This window comes from Prunus persica, chromosome G8, assembly GCF_000346465.2.
Source record: "Prunus persica cultivar Lovell chromosome G8, Prunus_persica_NCBIv2, whole genome shotgun sequence".
NCBI lineage: Eukaryota > Viridiplantae > Streptophyta > Magnoliopsida > Rosales > Rosaceae > Prunus > Prunus persica.
Genome location: NC_034016.1, coordinates 15,639,241 through 15,657,587, shown reverse-complemented (window position 1 = coordinate 15,657,587; position 18,347 = coordinate 15,639,241). Strand labels below are relative to the sequence as shown.

At 35.5% G+C, this 18,347-nt stretch overlaps 5 protein-coding genes across 5 annotated transcripts; 4 read left to right on the top strand and 1 right to left on the bottom strand.

Annotated features, from left to right (window-relative positions):
• Positions 1,652-2,731, top strand: LOC18768983. Its single transcript, XM_007200666.2, has 2 exons — positions 1,652-2,003; positions 2,208-2,731. The coding sequence occupies exons 1-2, from the start codon at positions 1,683-1,685 to the stop codon at positions 2,571-2,573; spliced, it is 687 nt and encodes a 228-aa protein (XP_007200728.1). The 5' UTR covers positions 1,652-1,682; the 3' UTR covers positions 2,574-2,731.
• On the top strand, positions 4,553-5,422 carry LOC18766288. Its single transcript, XM_007199544.2, has one exon. The coding sequence runs from the start codon at positions 4,553-4,555 to the stop codon at positions 5,252-5,254; it is 702 nt and encodes a 233-aa protein (XP_007199606.2). The 3' UTR covers positions 5,255-5,422.
• Positions 6,505-8,018, top strand: LOC18768516. Its single transcript, XM_007199135.2, has one exon. It carries the CDS (start codon positions 6,941-6,943, stop codon positions 7,619-7,621), a length of 681 nt encoding a protein of 226 aa, XP_007199197.1. The 5' UTR covers positions 6,505-6,940; the 3' UTR covers positions 7,622-8,018.
• LOC109950534 lies at positions 9,907-10,957 on the top strand. The gene has a single exon (XM_020569531.1). It carries the CDS (start codon positions 10,122-10,124, stop codon positions 10,803-10,805), a length of 684 nt encoding a protein of 227 aa, XP_020425120.1. The 5' UTR covers positions 9,907-10,121; the 3' UTR covers positions 10,806-10,957.
• Positions 12,760-18,002, bottom strand: LOC18768945 (methylthioribose kinase). The gene is made up of 6 exons (XM_020570186.1): positions 17,496-18,002; positions 16,915-17,224; positions 15,533-15,707; positions 15,235-15,436; positions 13,808-14,019; positions 12,760-13,183 (listed from the first exon to the last, which is right to left on the bottom strand). The coding sequence occupies exons 1-6, from the start codon at positions 17,679-17,681 to the stop codon at positions 13,015-13,017; spliced, it is 1,254 nt and encodes a 417-aa protein (XP_020425775.1). The 5' UTR covers positions 17,682-18,002; the 3' UTR covers positions 12,760-13,014.

Below are 18,347 nucleotides of genomic sequence, written 5' to 3'. Positions count from 1 at the left end.
TTTATTTTTTCATTTAAAATTCATAAAACCTCAGAATTTTTTATTTAAATTTTATGAATTTAAATTATTTAAAAATATATATTATATTTTAAATACACGTGACACTATATTATTAGAGATGTGAGCTCCACATATATGCTACATGAGCAAACTAAGGGAGTTTTTTAAATCTAGAAATGAAAAACCAAAATCTTAAATGAAAAAACCAAAATTTTATGCACCAAAATATTATCTATGAATTTTAAATTTTAAATAATTAATATATATATATATGCAACGTCAGCAAATGAATGGAGTTTTTGATGGAACCTGACGGCATGGACTATTTGTGAGCACACATACCAACCTTGAGGACCACGAATGACAAAAAAAAAAAAACAATAAGGATGCAATATGATAGTTTCGTAAACCTTAGGGACGTTTTGTGATATTAAGCCTTAAATTAAATATAAATCTTGACAGAATCCATATTTGCTTCAAACTTCCTTAATCGATCCAAAAATTCCAACAATATGCCTTTCTTCTTTTCCTAGCGCTAAGGTTGGGATCAAAACCGGAAAATCGATACCGAACCCAAACCGTGCCAATCTTGTTTGGTGTTGCATAGTAAACGGTATGATACCGTTTCTGTTTGACATGACACCGGTTCCATATTTCTCATCTCGTTTGGTGTCATACTGTACCGAATAGTATCCATCTTCTTTATTTTTATTTTTCCTATTCTCTCTCTTTCTTTCCTTTTATTTAATATTTCCCCCTCTTTTTTTTTTACCTCTCTCTCTCTCTCTCTCTTTTTATTATTTTCCTTCTTCTTCCCTCTTCTTCCTCGCTGTTTCTTTCTTCCCAGCCTCCCCCGCGACTCCATCCCCAGCCATCTTCACCACTTTTTCCCTCTCTCTTCTTCTTCTTCTTCTTCTCTCTCTCATTGTTCTTCTCTTTTCGCCCTCCCCATCACTTTCTTTCTCCATTACTTATCTTCTTCTTTTTTCTCTCACCTTTCTCTTTCTCTGTTTCTCTGTTTATTTTTGTCCTCTCTTTCATCTCAGTTTTTTTTAAGATTAAAGTAAATATTGTGGTTTAAAAAAAACAAAACAGAAAGAGGAAGACTTGATTTAGTATGATGAAGATACAGTGGAGAGACTTTCTAAAATTGAGAGGAAAGTCCCAACCCTACGACACCACAAAAGATCAAAAATTCAAGCAGCGATTGGAGATAATGTTCTATATAAACCTGTTCATAGAGTCAGTGACAACATTTAAATTGGTTGAATTTTAAAACGATATTGTGTAAATTGATAAAATTAAAATCTCTTGACCCAATTTGATGATGACCCAAATCTTAATGGCGTCAAATATGGTTTAGCCCAAAACGAAAGCTGGACCTTAAGAAAAGCATTCATATATATATGAATGCATGGACCAGAAATTTTGTACAATTAATAAGAACCGTTTCTAGAACAAGAAGAAGAAGACTTGTTTCAATGTTTTAGTATGACGAGGATGTAGTGGAGAGACTTTCTAAACTCTGAGAGGAAAGTCACAACCCTAGGACACGGCAAAAAATTGAACAGTCAAAGCAGTGATTGTAAATAGAGTTCTATATAAACCTGCCAATGACAATTTTCCGTTTACAAAACCTAAACTAGCTAGCTCCAAACTCACTCACCGTTATTACAAACACTATGGCTGCTCGCTTTCTCTCTTTTTTCATCCTTGCCTCTTTCCTTGCCCTAGCTTCCTTGCATGGGGGCCATGCTGTCGAATTTGTTGTCGAAAACCGGGCCCCGAACACCCCCGGCGGTATCCGCTTTACAAATGAGCTGGGGTTGGACTACACCCAGCAAACAATGGGAACCGCCACAGATTTCATTTGGAACCTCTTCGCGGAAACTACACCGGCAGATAGAAGGGACGTGCAACGCGTGAGCTTGTTTGTGGAAGACATCGATGGCATTGCATTTTCCAGCAACGATGAGATTCATGTCGGGGCTAAATACATTGAGGTAAACTTTTGTTAATGTTTTTCATATATTTATGGTATTACTTTTTAAATTCAATTTTTTTATAATTATTATTTACACTCCATAAAGTCATCATGCGCTCATTTTTGTAAGCGATTGTTGATATTTTAAACCGATATTAATATTTCTGTATTTTTTTAACCTCATATTGTTATTGTCGTATAATATTTGATACCTTGTGTCCAGGGCATACAGGGTGATATCAAAACAGATTTCAATGGGGTACTTTACCATGAGATGACACATTCATGGCAGTGGAATGGACAGGGTCAAGCTCCTGTTGGATTGATAGAAGGGATTGCAGACTTTGTGAGGTTGAAGGCGGATTATGTGCCCAATGGATGGGTAAAGTCGGGTGAAGGTCAAAGGTGGGATGAAGGTTATTCAGTGACTGCAAGGTTCCTGGACTATTGCAATGATCTTCAACAAGGGTTTGTGGCTGAACTGAACAAGAAGATGAGAGATGGCTACAGTGACAACTTCTTTCAGGAGCTGCTTGGGAAGACAGTTGATCAACTGTGGACCGACTACAAAGCTAAATTTGCAAACTAATAGTTATTAATGTTATGAAAGTCTAGTTCCAACGTTGGATTAAAATAAATTAGATAAATGAAAAAAACAGTCCAAATAATTAGTGGAATAATAGTCTATTGGTTATGTTGTTTGCATATTTGTGAGAGTAAAATTATATTGTTGATGCATTATTATTGGAAAAGTTTTCATTATTTAGACAGCTTTTTTTTTTATTAATGCTAAAATAACATGTACTTTTATTTTAATTATCACATTATTTTCATATTGCTGACTTGCATATATGTTTGATGTTTAATTCCTCGATCACTCTCCATCAGCAGATGTAGATGTAATATCATGAACCTGGAATTTGGACTAGAATATACTTTAAAAAAAGCTTTATGTGTGGTGGGTTTTAAATATTTTGTTCATGGAGGGTTTTTTAATTGTTTGTTTGTTTTTTTAGTACAATTGATAGTCTAAATTACATGGGAGGGGTGAACGTTTCTCACACACATAATCAAGTTGTCATGAGAGTTGGAACCTAAGACCTTTATAGTCTGCAAATCTAATCGGTTTTTTACTATGTTAGACGTTTGTTTTGTATATGAATACATGTTCTGCCAAAAAAAAAATTTCGAATTATGACTAGGCATAATAAAATAATTAAAATAGACTAAGGAATTTTGCTACCTCTAGACGGTGGGAACGAGGGAAAGAGATGCTACATATGACCATCAAGTTATCAAAATTATCAATAACCAGCTGGGTCAAGTCGGCAGAAAAAAAAAAATCACATTCATTTAATTTTTTTAATTATTTATTTAATTTGAATTTTAAAGTTTTTTAATAGCTAAAATTACTAAAATTCCATGCCATGCCATGTCAGCACACATAAGGGTTTTGTGAATGAAAATAGACGAAAGTGGTAAAGTGAAACTTTCTGCAATTTTTAGAGATTCTAGGAGTTAAGTAAAAAAATTTTAATTTTAATAGATAAAGTGAGACTAAACGCCCTGTTCTATGAGATAAAACAATAATTAAGCCTTGAAGATAGGTAAGGTGAGGGTTTGCTATAAAAAAGAATAGTTGCATGTATGCATGCTCAATTTTAAAAAGTTGATTGTATCGTAGTTTACCGCACATAACATTATAGTTACCATGTGCAAATGCAGGAAACAAACAAAGAGACCTTACTTGGGAGATTTTATTTCATGGGTCACGTCATGAAGGTTCTCTCTTTAAATTCATGCCATTGAAATAAATAAAAATTATTTGAAAAATAAATAAAAGACTCGGCTGAGAATGAGATGATGATGATGATGTACGAATCTTGAAGATATGAAAGTAGGTCGGCCATTCCTCCAATATTTAAGATGATCACATTCATTCCTCCAAAAAAAAAAGAGGCACATCTAGGGCCAACGGCTTCTCTGGTTTATTTGATCAATGTCAAGTTGTAACTCTTGACATGAACACATGGAGCTCAACTTATTTCAGGAATTCGAAAATAAATCTCAAGGATAATGTTTGTTGATCAACACGTGCCCAAAACAAACCGATAATTATTTTATTTTATATTCTAACAAGTCTTTTGAGTAATTAAGGTTTTAAGACCTGAACATGACCACAAAAGAAATGTGACTCTACAATCAGGCGTATAACTTGCAGGGCGCAGCATGAATGATCAAGCTGCAACAGAAACACTGGCGTCGAGCAATCGTGTATTTCCACCAACTAAATTGATGGATTATCAAAAGTCAGGAAAATAGTTGGTCCCTTTAATATTATGGGTAACAAGAATTGAAATTACAAATAAAAATTGTATTTTATGTGTGAACTTTGAACAACTAAATTGCTCAATCACCGAGAAATTTCCCATTTTTCAGGTTAAGTTCAAATCTTATGAATGAGAGTTTGTTTTATAGCATTATAGTTAGGCTCCTATATAAACCAAGAGCAAAATAGTACATTCCACAGAACCCAAAAGCCAAAAAATCATTTTACTTTCAAAAACTATGGTTCGCAGTATTTATGTCCTTTGCTTCATAACACTAGCAGCAGGCCTCGTCCATGGCGCCTATGACATGGAATACTTTGTCAACGATGTCACCGTGGGAATCCATAACCAGGACCGTTTCGAACAAGAAATCGGAGTCAACTACTGCATGAAAACATTAATCTCCGCCACCGAGTTCATATGGGATTTGTTCCAGCAAAGCACTCCCGAGGATAGAAAGAGCGTGCACAATATCACCTTGACCATTGAAGACATGAAGGGAGAGGCTTATACAAATACAAGCAACAATGAGATCCACGTAAGTGCTGGGTACATTCTAAGCTACCCAGCAGCGGATGCGGAGGGACAGAGAAACGAAATGAACGGTGTGATTTACCATCAGTTAACACATGTATGGCAATGGAATGGGAATGGACAGGCCCCAAGGGGTTTGGTTGAAGGAATTGCAGATTACGTGAGGATGAAGTCAGGGTTTATACCTAGTCAGTGGGCCCAGCCGGGAGTTGGGGATAGGTGGGACCAGGGCTATGATGTCACTGCTAGGTTTTTGGAGTATTTGGAGAGTTTGAGAAATGGGTTTGTGACAGAATTGAACAAGAAGATGAGGCTTGGTTATAGCGATGATGATTTTGTTCAGCTGCTGGGGAAGAATGTTGGTCAGCTTTGGACTGAGTACAAGCTCAGGTATGCAAAACGTTGAAAGGTGACCGATACTAGTCAGAAATTAAGGCCTGCACACCTAATTAAGGGCTGATTTAAGTGAATAAAATGTTTTAATCTTTGTCCATTAGATAAATAAATTGTGCTGACCCTGAATCTTTGTTTTCTTTTTGTCTGCTTTTTATTGGTTTTTCTGTTTCTTTTTTTGCATTAGGTAATTCAAATGCAAAGTGACAAACGTCCTAACTAAACCAATTAACAACAAATGATGACTAGCTAGGCATAAATAATATAAACTAACATGGACCATGTGGACTGGGAAGAAGGGAATAAGGAAAGTTTGAGTGGTTAAGAATAGGAGAAGAGGGAACTCATGCCAAGCGTTGGACTGTCATCAAATTTTCTTGTGAGCTCTTCAATTTGCTCATTATGATCCAAGAAATCAAGACTTTCAGAATCAGAATCTAAGTGTATACAATCAACAGATTCTTTACAATCATTAGAATATGTAGCATGAAATTCATCCTCTTCATGGTCCATAAGGACACTAACAGTATGTGCCTGCATATGTATCATATTACTTGATATTGAATGATTGACAACAAAAAAATTTAAATATTCAATGAATGCTACATCCATAAAGAATTAATAAATAAATAAATAAATAAACTCAATCTTCACAGCCAATATTGGTCTTCCACTTCCCATGAAACTGTTGGCATCCCAATCTTAACAAAAAAAAACTTAATCTTCACAGCCAATATTGCTTGTTGTTTTTGGTTTTTATGGAAGTTTATTCAGATTTTAAAAAAAGGACATGAATTGTTAAATTCGAATTTGGTTTGATACTCAAAAACCTAAATAATGCAGAGCAATCATCAAAATATAAAAAATAATCAAGCAATACAAAGTACTAAAAAAAAAAAGAAAAAAAAGCAGCATAGATTATTACCTATCTTTCACTTGAACAAATGGAGGAATCCTGCAATTGAAGAGCAGTGTAACTTTTGGGCGTGGATAAAAGGAGTTAACTAAAGTCAATTGAGAATAAAAGTATCTGGGTGTGTTCTTCAAAGTATTGAAGCATGTGAATTGATATTCATATTAAAGCAATTGCCAACATGGACATGTTAAAGAATTACTGCGAGGCGCACTTGATTCTTTGTAGCATGCTGGAGGTAGTTGGAATCAATAGAAGGGATGCATTTAATAGACATATTGTGGAGCAGATTATAGAAAAGTGGAAAGTTTGCACGCGAATTGCCAATTGCCAATTATTTATTTGGGTAGTTGTTAATTAATTTAGAAAAGTGGAAAGTTTGCTAGGTTATTAAGGGTAAATCAGGAAAAATCTTATTGAAGTATTGTTTCTCTCTCATAATAATGTTATCAAATAAATAAAAAATAAAGAATTAACCATAGTTAAACCCATGGACATGTGTCAACTTTTAAAAGGGGTGGTGAGAGTACACCTAAGGTTAAGGTGGTGAGCAAAAATGCACCCAACTTAAAAACAGATGAGACAAACAAAAAATTAATTTGATCTTTATTATTTGCTACGCGCAATGCAACCAAGTGGGAAAAAATAGTGGTACATCTCTCTCTCTCTCTCTCTCTCTCTCTCTCTTATATATATATATATATATATATATAAACAATATAGCAATAGCACATTTTGCACAAAACCCAGAAGCAAAAACCAAAGCTTAACTTAATCTCACAAAATATGGCTCATATTTTCTTGCTCTCCTTCCTCCTAACACTAGCAACTGCCCTTCATGGTACCCATGCAGTCGACTACGTCGTCACCAACAAGGCCGGAGCAAGCCCGGGAGGGGTCCGCTTCAACACCGACATCGGAGCCAAGTACAGCAGGCAAACCTTAATCTCCGCCACCGGTTTCATCTGGAGGGTGTTCCAGCAAAACACAGCCGCTGATAGAAAGAGTGTACAAAAGGTCACTTTGATCATTGATAACATAACCGGGGTTGCATATGCTAGCAACAATGAAATCCACGTCAGCGCTGGCTATATAGCTGGTTACTCAGGCGATGTGAAGAGAGAGATCAGCGGTGTGCTCTATCATGAGTCAACGCACGTGTGGCAGTGGAATGGAAATGGTCAAGCTCCTGGGGGTTTGATTGATGGAATTGCTGATTACGTGAGGCTGAAGGCAGGGTTTGTGCCAAGCCACTGGGTTCAGCCAGGGCAAGGGAATAGGTGGGACCAAGGCTATGATGTTACTGCTAGGTTTTTGGACTATTTGAATGGTCGGAGAAGTGGGTTTGTGGCAGAACTCAATAAGAAATTGAGGAGCGGTTATAGTGCCAAGTATTTTGTTGATTTGCTGGGGAAGAATGTTGATCAGCTTTGGAGTGATTACAAGGCCAAGTACGCACAAAATTAAAAGCTGGTCTAGCTGATTTAAGTGAATACAATGTTGTACGAGTCTATTAGAGAAATAAATTGTCTCGATATTATCTATATAATAGGTAATCATTTCACTTTGATGTGCATATTAGGAGACTATTAAATTTTTGTAATAATCTGATAACATAACGTGCCGAAAACTGTCTAACAAAAAAAACATTACTCCTCATGATATTATTCTTACTCAAAATCTTAGTAGTCAATTTTATGGGATTCTACTGGTTGATTATCTCGTCTTCACACTACTAGCAATAATAATAATTACGCCTGCAACTAAGTCAAAAAAAAAAAAACTCACTAGGAAGAAGCCTTATCACTTCATCATATTATGAGTGGAATAATATTCCCACCAGATACGCACTTATAATATCTCTACCATAAAATCTACATGTACTTATGGCTAAACTCAAGTCATCATTATTTCAGAGTCTAGAAAGAAAAAAAATATCCATTTATAATTATAAGGGTTAAATATCTTTTTGGTCACTGAGTTTTGCACGAAAATTTAATTTGGTCATTGAGAAAAAAATTTAGCCAAATTAGTCACTGTGTTTCCCAAATTTTACAATTTATAGACATTCCATTATCTTCCGTTAAATGCAGTTATTATTATTATTTTTTTACGAAGCACGTTTAATCTTCTTCCTCTAACTCAACGAGTAAGGGTATATTGTGTTATTAGGGTTTAACAAATTGGGAAAAATCTTGGATTGAAATTGAAATTGTGAGGAAAACAAATAAAAAATAAAAACTACACTTAATTGAAGATAAATGAATGTCTATAAATTGTAAATTTAGGAAAACACGATGACCAATTTAACTAAATTTTTTTCTCTGTGATCAAATAGAATTTTCATAAAAAACTTAATGACAAAAAAAGTATTTGACCCTAATTATAATACATAAACTCAAGTCATCATTTCACATGGACATAACAACTCACTCAAAGCACACAAGTGGGGTATATATATTATATAAAAGAACCAGAAGAGCCATGTTTTTATTTGATACGATCAGGCCTTGGCAGGTTCTAGATCGGACCGCCTGCACTGAAAGTTTCAAAGTGTCGGTGGGCTGCAAGTCTTTGATGAGGCTGACTCTTTGGCTCTGATCACCCTTGGGTCAACGATGGTATGATCCAATCTAGATGGAAGAAAATGACGATTCTCCAAAGTTACCAAGGCTTGATCCATTATTGCTTTTTATGAGCCGGCTTCATTGACCAAGACATTCCTTGTAGTGAAATTAATCAGCCAACTTCGGCAAATTATTTGGCCGGTTTGATAATCGTTTCAATTTTATTTTTTATTTTTTGTAATAAAATATAGAGAAAAATAAGAGTAATAATGGGAGTGAAGATGAGAGAGGAGAATGGAAGGGAGGAGTAACAAAATTGAAAACAATTTTAAATAGATTTCAGTTTTTGTTTTTGTTTTCACTTTTGTTACTATTTTTTCCCATCCTCTCCTCTTATCTCCTCTCTTAATCACATCTCCACTCTCATTCTCACTTTCATACTCTCTCTTTTTCCTTTATAATCTCTTACAAAATATAAAAACTAAAAACTAAAATTAAAATGATTATTAAACAGAGCCTTAATTAGTTATTGCAGTAAATGGAAAAAAATGCTTTATGTGCGAAATTAAAATTTCATCTTCTGAATCTTGATGAATTGAATCTCCTGGTATTATTTTGAGACGTTCCGTAGTGGCTCGTGGTTTTTTATTTTTAGTTTTTGGTCTTCTTGTTATGGGTTTTGGTTTGTCTGTTATTCCAAATGCAAAGTGACAAACATCGGGCTATGACCATGACCATCAACATTACCTACAATGAACCAGCTGGGTTCCAATTCTAGCCGGCAGAAAAGCCCGGATCCAAGTCAAGGTCAATGATCTATAGCTGTCCTTATTTTCACTTGTAGTTATACATACTTTTAGATAACTTATGCGGTGCAATAAGGATACGTGGAGGGAGCGGGGCCTCCCACTTTTTCTTCTCACTAACGATAATAATCAGGATCATTAGACTTTTCACACTGACATGTGAATATAAAATATGTTCGTGTCATAATATCAGTGAATATATAGTTATTCACTTATTCCGATGTCTGTACTTCTAGTTATTATTATGCATATTATTATGCATATGTCATTATAATTGAGGAGAAAAGTAAGAAAGTATAGTAAAATATATATGATAATTACATGATAATAATATCCGAATATTCATATAGGAGATTTTATATATATATATAGATATATGAAAATAAATATTAAAAAAATGGTGTAGTTGTTAAGAGTAAGATAAATTAAAGAAATTAAAGATGAGAAAAATCGAAAGTTAACTTGGTCTTTATATTATCTAGAAGACTCACCCCAAGAAAAAAAAAATTGTTGACCTTGAAATACTACACATTACTCTCTATATAAACCAAAGAGCAAAATCACATAATTTGTACAACCCAAAACCAAATAACCATGGCTCACCCTATCTGTTTCCTCTCCTTGCTCCTAATACTAGCCGCAGCGACCCTTCGTGGCACCCATGCAGTCGACTACGTCGTCACCAACAACGCTGGAACAAGCCCTGGGGGCGTCCGCTTCAACAACGACATCGGAGCTGAGTACAGCAGGCAAACTCTGATATCCGCCGCCGACTTCATCTGGAGGGTATTCCAGCAAAACGCAGCCGCAGATAGGAAGAGCGTGGACAAAGTCAGCTTGATCGTTGAAAACATGGACGGCGTCGCATTTGCTAGGAACAATGAGATCCACGTCAGCGCCGGCTACATAGCTGGCTACGCAGGCGATGTGAAGAAGGAGATCACCGGTGTGCTTTATCACGAGTCAACGCACGTGTGGCAATGGAATGGGAACGATCAAGCCCCAGGGGGTTTGATTGAAGGCATTGCTGATTACGTGAGGCTCAAAGCAGGGTTTGCGCCAGGCCATTGGGTTCAGCCAGGTCAGGGGAACAAGTGGGACCAGGGGTATGATGTCACTGCTAGGTTTTTGGACTATTTGAATGGCCTGAGAAATGGGTTTGTGGCAGAATTGAATAAGAAATTGAGGAGTGGTTATAGTCCTAATTATTTTGTTGATTTGCTGGGGAAGAACGTTGATCAGCTCTGGACTGAGTACAAGGCCAAGTATGGAAACTAAATAACATTAAGGGCGTGCAGGCCAAGGGCTGATTTAAATGAATAAATTGTTGTACTATTAATAAATAAATTGTCTTAATAAGAATCTACGTGTATGTTCACGATTTATATATTGTCAAATTATCAATCTAAATTACGTACAAAATTAAATAAGAATCGACTTGATTAACAATTCATAATACCTAATCTCTTAGACCACAGGAGTCCAAGAGATTGTGGTCACCCACCGTTGGATATTAATCCAATGGTTCAAAAAAGTTTTATAAAAGGAGTGCAAGATTGAGTGAACCGTTGAATTTACATCCAACGGTGAGTGACCACAAATCTCTTGGACTCTTGTGGTCCAAGAGATCGGGACTGTTATAATATAATATGTCAAATTATCTAAAAGCCGGATAAATTTGTAGTTACCCAACTAGTCACGTCAGGCTAAGACATAATATTGTGCTAGAGAATTTTGGGTATTTGGCCTTAACTATACTCTAATCAATTTGCAGTTCTCTGCACTAAAGTATAAGCTAGTAGATTAACAACTAACTAGCATGTATCTATTTGGATTTGGTTCTTGTAATCTGCCTTCAAAATGTAGTTTCAATGGACAAAATCTCAAGTCATCACAATGACAGAATTTGTCAAAACCCTCTTGTCTCGAGCAAAGAACTTGTCTGGTTTATGCCATCGAAGTCAAATATTTGTCTTCTGCTGATCATAACTTATCTCAGACTGACGGTCCAAAAATACTATTGGAGCTAGCTTTATCTCTTAAGAAAATTATCTGCATTAGATCTCGCAAAGCTAATTTTTAATTTTATTTTAAGTGCAGTAAATTGCCTAATTATAATAATAATAACCTATTGCATTGCACAAAACAGTTGGGAATAAAGATATGCTACTGTTCTACTATGCTTATAAATTAGGCTACTAATAGATTGGGAATAATCTCTTGCCCGGGACCATTAGGAAAGTTTGAGATGTCTATTATGGTCTACAATTATTGTAAGACTACAATGACAATTCAACCAATTTCTACCCTTTCCCTCAGGGAATTATGCAAAAGGACGAAAAATTAATGAAAGGAAGAAAAAAAAAAACCCCCTTAATTATTGCATATTTTTAACCCTTTCCTAAACCCATTTGGACCCTTGAAAGAAAAATATCCACACGATCTTCCAATACATAATGCTCATACATGCTCATCTTTTACCAATGTGGGATAAAATCTTTTTGTGTGTTGAAGGATTTTTGGGCTTGATTGTAATTTACCAGAAAAACTTGTATGAAACGAGATAGTACAGTTTGCTATCCCCAATAAATCATGGATTGTCATGTAAAAAAATTATCACGCGTGACATGTTGTAATTGATCAAAAATAACAAAACAATACTATCTCCGTTTCACACAAGTTTTCCTCGTAATTTGCAGGTCCATCTCCCTCTGCCCAAGTCTCATCACAAGACTAGTAGACGACGTTGCTCTCCTCCTGCTAGCATAAGTGATGACATCGGCCTTCCGACGTGGGACGCTGACGTGCCTTAAGCCCATGGACAAAAAATGTTTGGCCCGTTATATTATACACAAGTTGATGAAAATTTTGAGCCAGTTCTTCTAGTTTCTGTTGATGGAGATGGCGATCTATTACTTGTGAAGGCGGGTCTTTTGACACCTTCAACTTCGATGGTTTACATATCATCAACAAAACTCTCGCTTTTAAAATTGCAAATGCGTAATTTTAAAAGATAGAATTTACATATCATCGCTTCATCAGACCGCAGATATATACCCACTTATCAATTCAATACCATAAAATCTACATATACGTAGGCTTAAATCAAGTCATCATTTCATAGCATGCTCTATCTTCTCCACCACAAATCCGAAAAGAAAAAACAGAAGAAAAAAACCTTTCTTCAGGGAAAAGAAAACCCATGTAGCTGAAAGAAACAGAGGAAGAGAAGTTGAGAAGGGCTGGAGATTTGGATCACATAGTTTGGGAACAGATGAGCATTGACAGAATCACAGGCCACAGACTCAAAAGCACAATATTATATAAAAGAGCTGAAAGAGCCATGTCCTTTATTTGTTATGGTCATGGTCATTGTTAGAGCAATCAAGGTACAAGCAGCACACAGCCACACCAAAAATCTGCATATTTTTCTTTCTAGAAGACTCCTATTTCAAACATAAACGTCGTCTCATTGACTCATTAGTTATTACTGGACTTGTTGAATGGCTGAAATAACTTCAGCAATGCCCTGAAACTTTCTCCTCTCCTTAAGAAGCAACTTTGCAACCTCAAGAGCCCGACGCTCACAACCTGCCCGTTTGCTAGCATCGGCGATTGATTCAAAATCTTCAACATGTGCAACACCAACAATTCTCCTGTCAAAAGAACAAAGCAAAAGCATTATTACAGAAATCAAATCCATAGTTTCTTGATTGGTAATTTCAACAACGAATTTAAAGACCCATAAAACAGAATGTGCATTATATATATACCCATAAATATATATATATATATGTATTCATATTAATGAATTTACATATTCATATGCAGATTTCCAATTGCCATTGAGTACACTGACTGCATGGAAAATCAGTGATACCGCATAAAACACATCTCTGTGTGTGGTCTGTGTTCTAGTAACCCATCCTTCAACTTGAAATATTTATTTTGAGTGCGAGGTTTTCTGGTCCAAGTTTCTGTCTAGGAGGGTGGTATTTGCTCAATATTCAACTGAGAAAGAAAAAGAAAAAGAGTCTTGGTGGCGAACACATACTATTATATCATAATTATCCATCTCATGTCTTCCCAGGTCTAGAAGCTGCCCTCTTTGGTATTAAAATGAACTTGTAAGTTACCAAATGACTTGAACAACAGATAAATATAGATATTTATTAAACTATGATAATGAATTATTCAACATTCTGGGAAGCCAAATTGGTAAACACAAGGCAAAGACAACATATACTAGAAATAAAGAAATCTGTAGTCTGCTGTCTCACCTTATCATTTTCGCAGCACCAAAACCAAGGGAGTCATGAAGCAGATCTTTAATATATTTCTTTTGTACAAGCTGTAGAAGCCCAGGGTTGTTATAAATCGCAGGAAGATATGCGTCACCAGAATCATTGTTTGTATCCCACAGTGCAACGAATTTTCTGTCGAAAAGGTTCCAAGTGTTTTCAATTGTCCTCAAAATCCAATCCTTGTATGCCTGCATCATAAAGCGAATTTCATACGAGACCCTCAGACCCACACCATACATAAGCAATGCCAAATAATAAGTCAAACTATGAATTATTTGCCCGACAACCCTCAGGTTTAACATGTTTTTGAAATGGAGCTTACACATTCAGAAATTATACTAGAACTAGATGAAGTTTTTTTTTAGTTGCACAAACACCCCCGCTATCAGTCCGTCAAAAGCCTAGCACTTGCATCAGCATGAAAAAAATTTAAATTACTAAATTGAAACAGCAACAATAACCAAAATAGTATCCAAACACCCACACACAAAGTTTTTTTTGTTTTTTATTGTATTTTAAAATTTAAAAAAAAGCACTTGTATATTCCAGACACAGCAATGTTCTTCCTCTCACAATTGAAGCTAAAGAAATTTCAAATCCACCATCAAACTGTGAAGGACCAACTCTGTGTCTATGCCATCCATTCAAATCTTAATCTTCAAAGCTGTATCAACGAAGTGGATTGGTGTATTTCTGGGTATCAAAAGAAAAAAATCTAATTCCAACTGCCAAGCACATCACTATTGATACATGATCACAATTTCTGCAGACTATATTTTGATAACTGAATTGGGATAACCTTGTCAAAGTGTTATCCTTTCATTATAATGTAAAACGTTTCTAAATACTGTACCAAGAAATTTCTAAACAATTGCCAAAAGAATCAAGTTTTTAACTTTATTAATATTGTCTGTTCTTCAGCATGAACACTCACAAGCCCACATCTGATTTCACTAAAGAAATTAAGACAGATGCTTACATGCTACAAGATTAAATAGATGGTTATTGTATTCCATGGTTAGAACTCAAAAAGGAAAAAACTACTCACGAGCATGAACAGCGATGAAATTATTAGAGAAATCTTGAAGATCAACTTGATCAAATTGCTAAGATGATTAGCAAGGTCTTGAAAGATGACATAGGGGGAGCAATAACCAAATTTTTCTTTTTCCAGAACCAAATATTTAACACCAATTTAGATAAATATAGTATCTAATTATCTATCTAACAATATAGTATGTCTGACCAAAACAAATTATCTAAGAATAGCTTTAACAGATGCAAAAGACAGATACCACATTGAAAAACAAAATCACGTAATAAGAACTGAAATACGTGAAAATAATTCATCAAGAAGAAAATAATATTTGAAAACAAGTGAAGGACAATGGAATAGAGCTTACTTTTCGATCATTCTGCTCATCAGCATGCCCATCTTGTGCAAAGAAAGCCAAAATCAAGTTACCCAGAAAAGCGCCAATATCAAAACCCATTGGTCCATAATATGCAAATTCTGGATCTATAACTTGAGTTGAATCATGAGTCACCATTACAGAACCAGTGTGAAGATCTCCATGTATTAGGGCTTGGGCTCTCTCACAGAACCTATAGAAAAAGGCAACTTGACCATTCAGATGACAATTTAAAATGATACAATCACATGGAGACTAATCTGCTACTAAGATCGGATAGTTTCATTACAAAGATTTCAACTCAGCAACTTCAAGCTTCAAAGCATTATCCTCCCGTATAGCCTCAGCGTCAGAATCAAGATAAGGAGAAGTCCAGTGGTTATATTGAGATATTTTGTATGGATCAGAAAAAACAACCTGCTCAGTAAGCCTGCATAACTCCACATTGCCACAAAATTCAGCAACTGCAGAAAGTAAACATGCAGATGAGTTAATGACAGATATAAAATCTAGACAAAATATATTCTTCACCAGTATTGAAAAGAAGACTAAGGTTGAGGCTAAGTTTCTTTTACTATTTCTTTTTTCTCTTTTAGATAGGAAACAAAAACTTTTTCAGTAAAAAGAAATATGGTTACAAAAAAAAAAAAAAAAGGGGACACGAAGTCCATTTGAAAACAAGCATTTAGCATAGTACAAAGAGAATTAAGTTACAATCCACTAAAAACTCCCGCCCATTCTAAATGAATTATACTAGAAGGAATGCCCTTAAACAATGATGCCTAAAGAGAGGCTAGGTATATGACTCTGTCTTAAATAAAATCCTCCTCTTCCACCTTGTCATTAAATAATCTTTTATCTTGTTCACCCCACACAAGCAAAATAGAAAACAAAAACTGCACCACTCACTAATTATGTTCTTCTTGGCCCCAGCAAGGAGAAACTCCCCGGCCAACAGAACAAGTTTCTAGCTCAACCCAAACCCAATCCGAAAATGCAAGAACTTCAAATTCTCAACGTGAAAGAACAAGATAAAAAGATATTATCAGCACTCTTGTCCCTATCTTGCAAAAAATACACCAAGTATTAGTATATCTATTATATGTACCACCACTGGTGTAAAATTTTGAACTTTAGTAGGTACACAGGTTTTCAAAATTATCTTATAAAGTTCAAAAACTGGGTAAATTGAATCCTCTAGCATAGAATGGAAAAAAGTACATGAAAAGACCCCAGAATCATGGAATTTTTTCAAATGGGAACTGAATTCAACAAGATATTATCAATAAGACACTGATTCTAAAAAGTCAATCACTTTCCTATATTATTCAGACTGAGTATTAAGTTAACCAACCTATTATCTGGTTTAACTTGCAACCACAATTGGAGAACATTGTGCATGATTATTCTCCCCAAAAAAAGAAAACTAATGACAGGATTCAGAACTATACCATTTCTGTAATTGGACTAAAATGCTCACCCAATCAAGACCAAGACAAATATTCAGTCATATTTCACATAGCAATGTATGATTCACAATTTCACATACATTCCACCAAAAGCATCTCAAGATCATGCATTCTATCTCCAACATGTCATGAGAGAACAAATAAAGCACACGATAAATATGTGAAAACAGAACATAATCAATTAAAAGAATACATCACATACCAGCTCGTTTGTGGTCCGTGGTATTACGATAAAGGAGGGATGTGAAGAACAGAGTCCTTGCAATATAGTCCGACATGTGGTCCGCCAGCAAGGGGTACTCAATTCCAGCAATCAATCCTTTTCTCAGTATGATATGTGGAGGCTCCAAATAGCGCATGCCAATCAAAGACATGGTCCGATCAAAATGATAAACTTCAGGGACATGATCAGGACTTAAACCACCATGCTCTCTCAGTGCCAATGCCTCAAAATATGCCCTTTCCTTTGTCATTGGCCATGACTCCCCAATACAACGAATATATGGAAGAGCCTGCAAAAACCCAGCAGCATATTTCATCAGGGGACAAGAAAAGCTTACTGATTTTAATTTTCTCCAATCAAAGTCAAATCATAGAACCCAAGTTGAACATTTTAGAGTTGGATCCAGAAAATTTTGATCAAATACCACAAACCCATTACTACCCAAATGTTCAAAAATCATTAACTCTTAGAACCCAAGTTGAACATTTTGGAGTTGGATCCAATTAAATTTGATCAAATACCAACAATCCATTACTACCCAAAAGGTGAAAAACCATTACCTGCTTGATGACGAAAGAACCAGTGGAGCCAACGACGATGAAGACGAAATTGAGGTTGCCATCACCCACTTCTTTGATTGTTAAGTTGTCAAACTTGTTGTTGAGCTTAGAAGAGAGAGAAGGTGTGGCCTTTATGTATTCTATGAGGACCTTCTCGTCCAGTGGGCGAAACTCAGAGAAGGCCATGGTGTGGTGGCGGCGATGAAGAGGAGGGGTGAGAAAGTTAGAGTTCAGAGCTTGAACTGAGAAGATAAAGGTCTGAATAATGTTGGAATTGGAATATTTGGATGGTGAAAGTTGTGGACTTTTTTATCCGACGAAATAGAAAAATGGAGACTTTTGGTTGATTGGTGCAAATGCAATGAATCTGGTCCGGTTCTGGCTTTTCTCATTGGCCAAGTGATATTGGCGCTGTGGCATGGCAGGAAAAACTGAAACACAAATAAGGATGCTCAAACCTTTTTTTCAATTTTTTTTAGCAAGAAGGATGCTCAAACTTGCCAATAAAATGAAAACCTGACTCCCAACAAAACCTGCTTTATCTCAATTCTGTAACCTTATATATATACTAGGCTTATTTATGTACATGTTTTATATCCTTTCAAATTTGTTTCAGATTATCACTGAAGCTTTTAAACGTCTCAAAATATCTTTTATACTTTTAAAAATGGTCTCACGTTACTCATTCCATCAGTATTATAGACATTTCGTTACTTATTTTGGGCTTCATTTCATTTAAATCCTTAACATTAAAGAATAAGTATTTTTCAGCTTCAGAAAAGGGGAATTGGGATATTTGGGTGAAAAGAGGAAATTTGAAGAAGAAGACTAGGGCTTATCCATTCAATCTCT

Coding starts and splice junctions, on each gene's coding strand:
- LOC18768983 (XM_007200666.2), top strand. CDS start 1,683: ATGGCTGCTCGCTTTCTCTCTTTTTTCATCCTTGCCTCTTTCCTTGCC. Junction 2,004..2,207: donor TCGGGGCTAAATACATTGAG/GTAAACTTTTGT, acceptor CCTTGTGTCCAG/GGCATACAGGGTGATATCAA.
- LOC18766288 (XM_007199544.2), top strand. CDS start 4,553: ATGGTTCGCAGTATTTATGTCCTTTGCTTCATAACACTAGCAGCAGGC.
- LOC18768516 (XM_007199135.2), top strand. CDS start 6,941: ATGGCTCATATTTTCTTGCTCTCCTTCCTCCTAACACTAGCAACTGCC.
- LOC109950534 (XM_020569531.1), top strand. CDS start 10,122: ATGGCTCACCCTATCTGTTTCCTCTCCTTGCTCCTAATACTAGCCGCA.
- LOC18768945 (XM_020570186.1), bottom strand. CDS start 17,681: ATGGCCTTCTCTGAGTTTCGCCCACTGGACGAGAAGGTCCTCATAGAA. Junction 17,225..17,495: donor GTTCTTTCGTCATCAAGCAG/GTAATGGTTTTT, acceptor GGGTTTTTGCAG/GCTCTTCCATATATTCGTTG. Junction 15,708..16,914: donor CACGGACCACAAACGAGCTG/GTATGTGATGTA, acceptor TACTTTCTGCAG/TTGCTGAATTTTGTGGCAAT.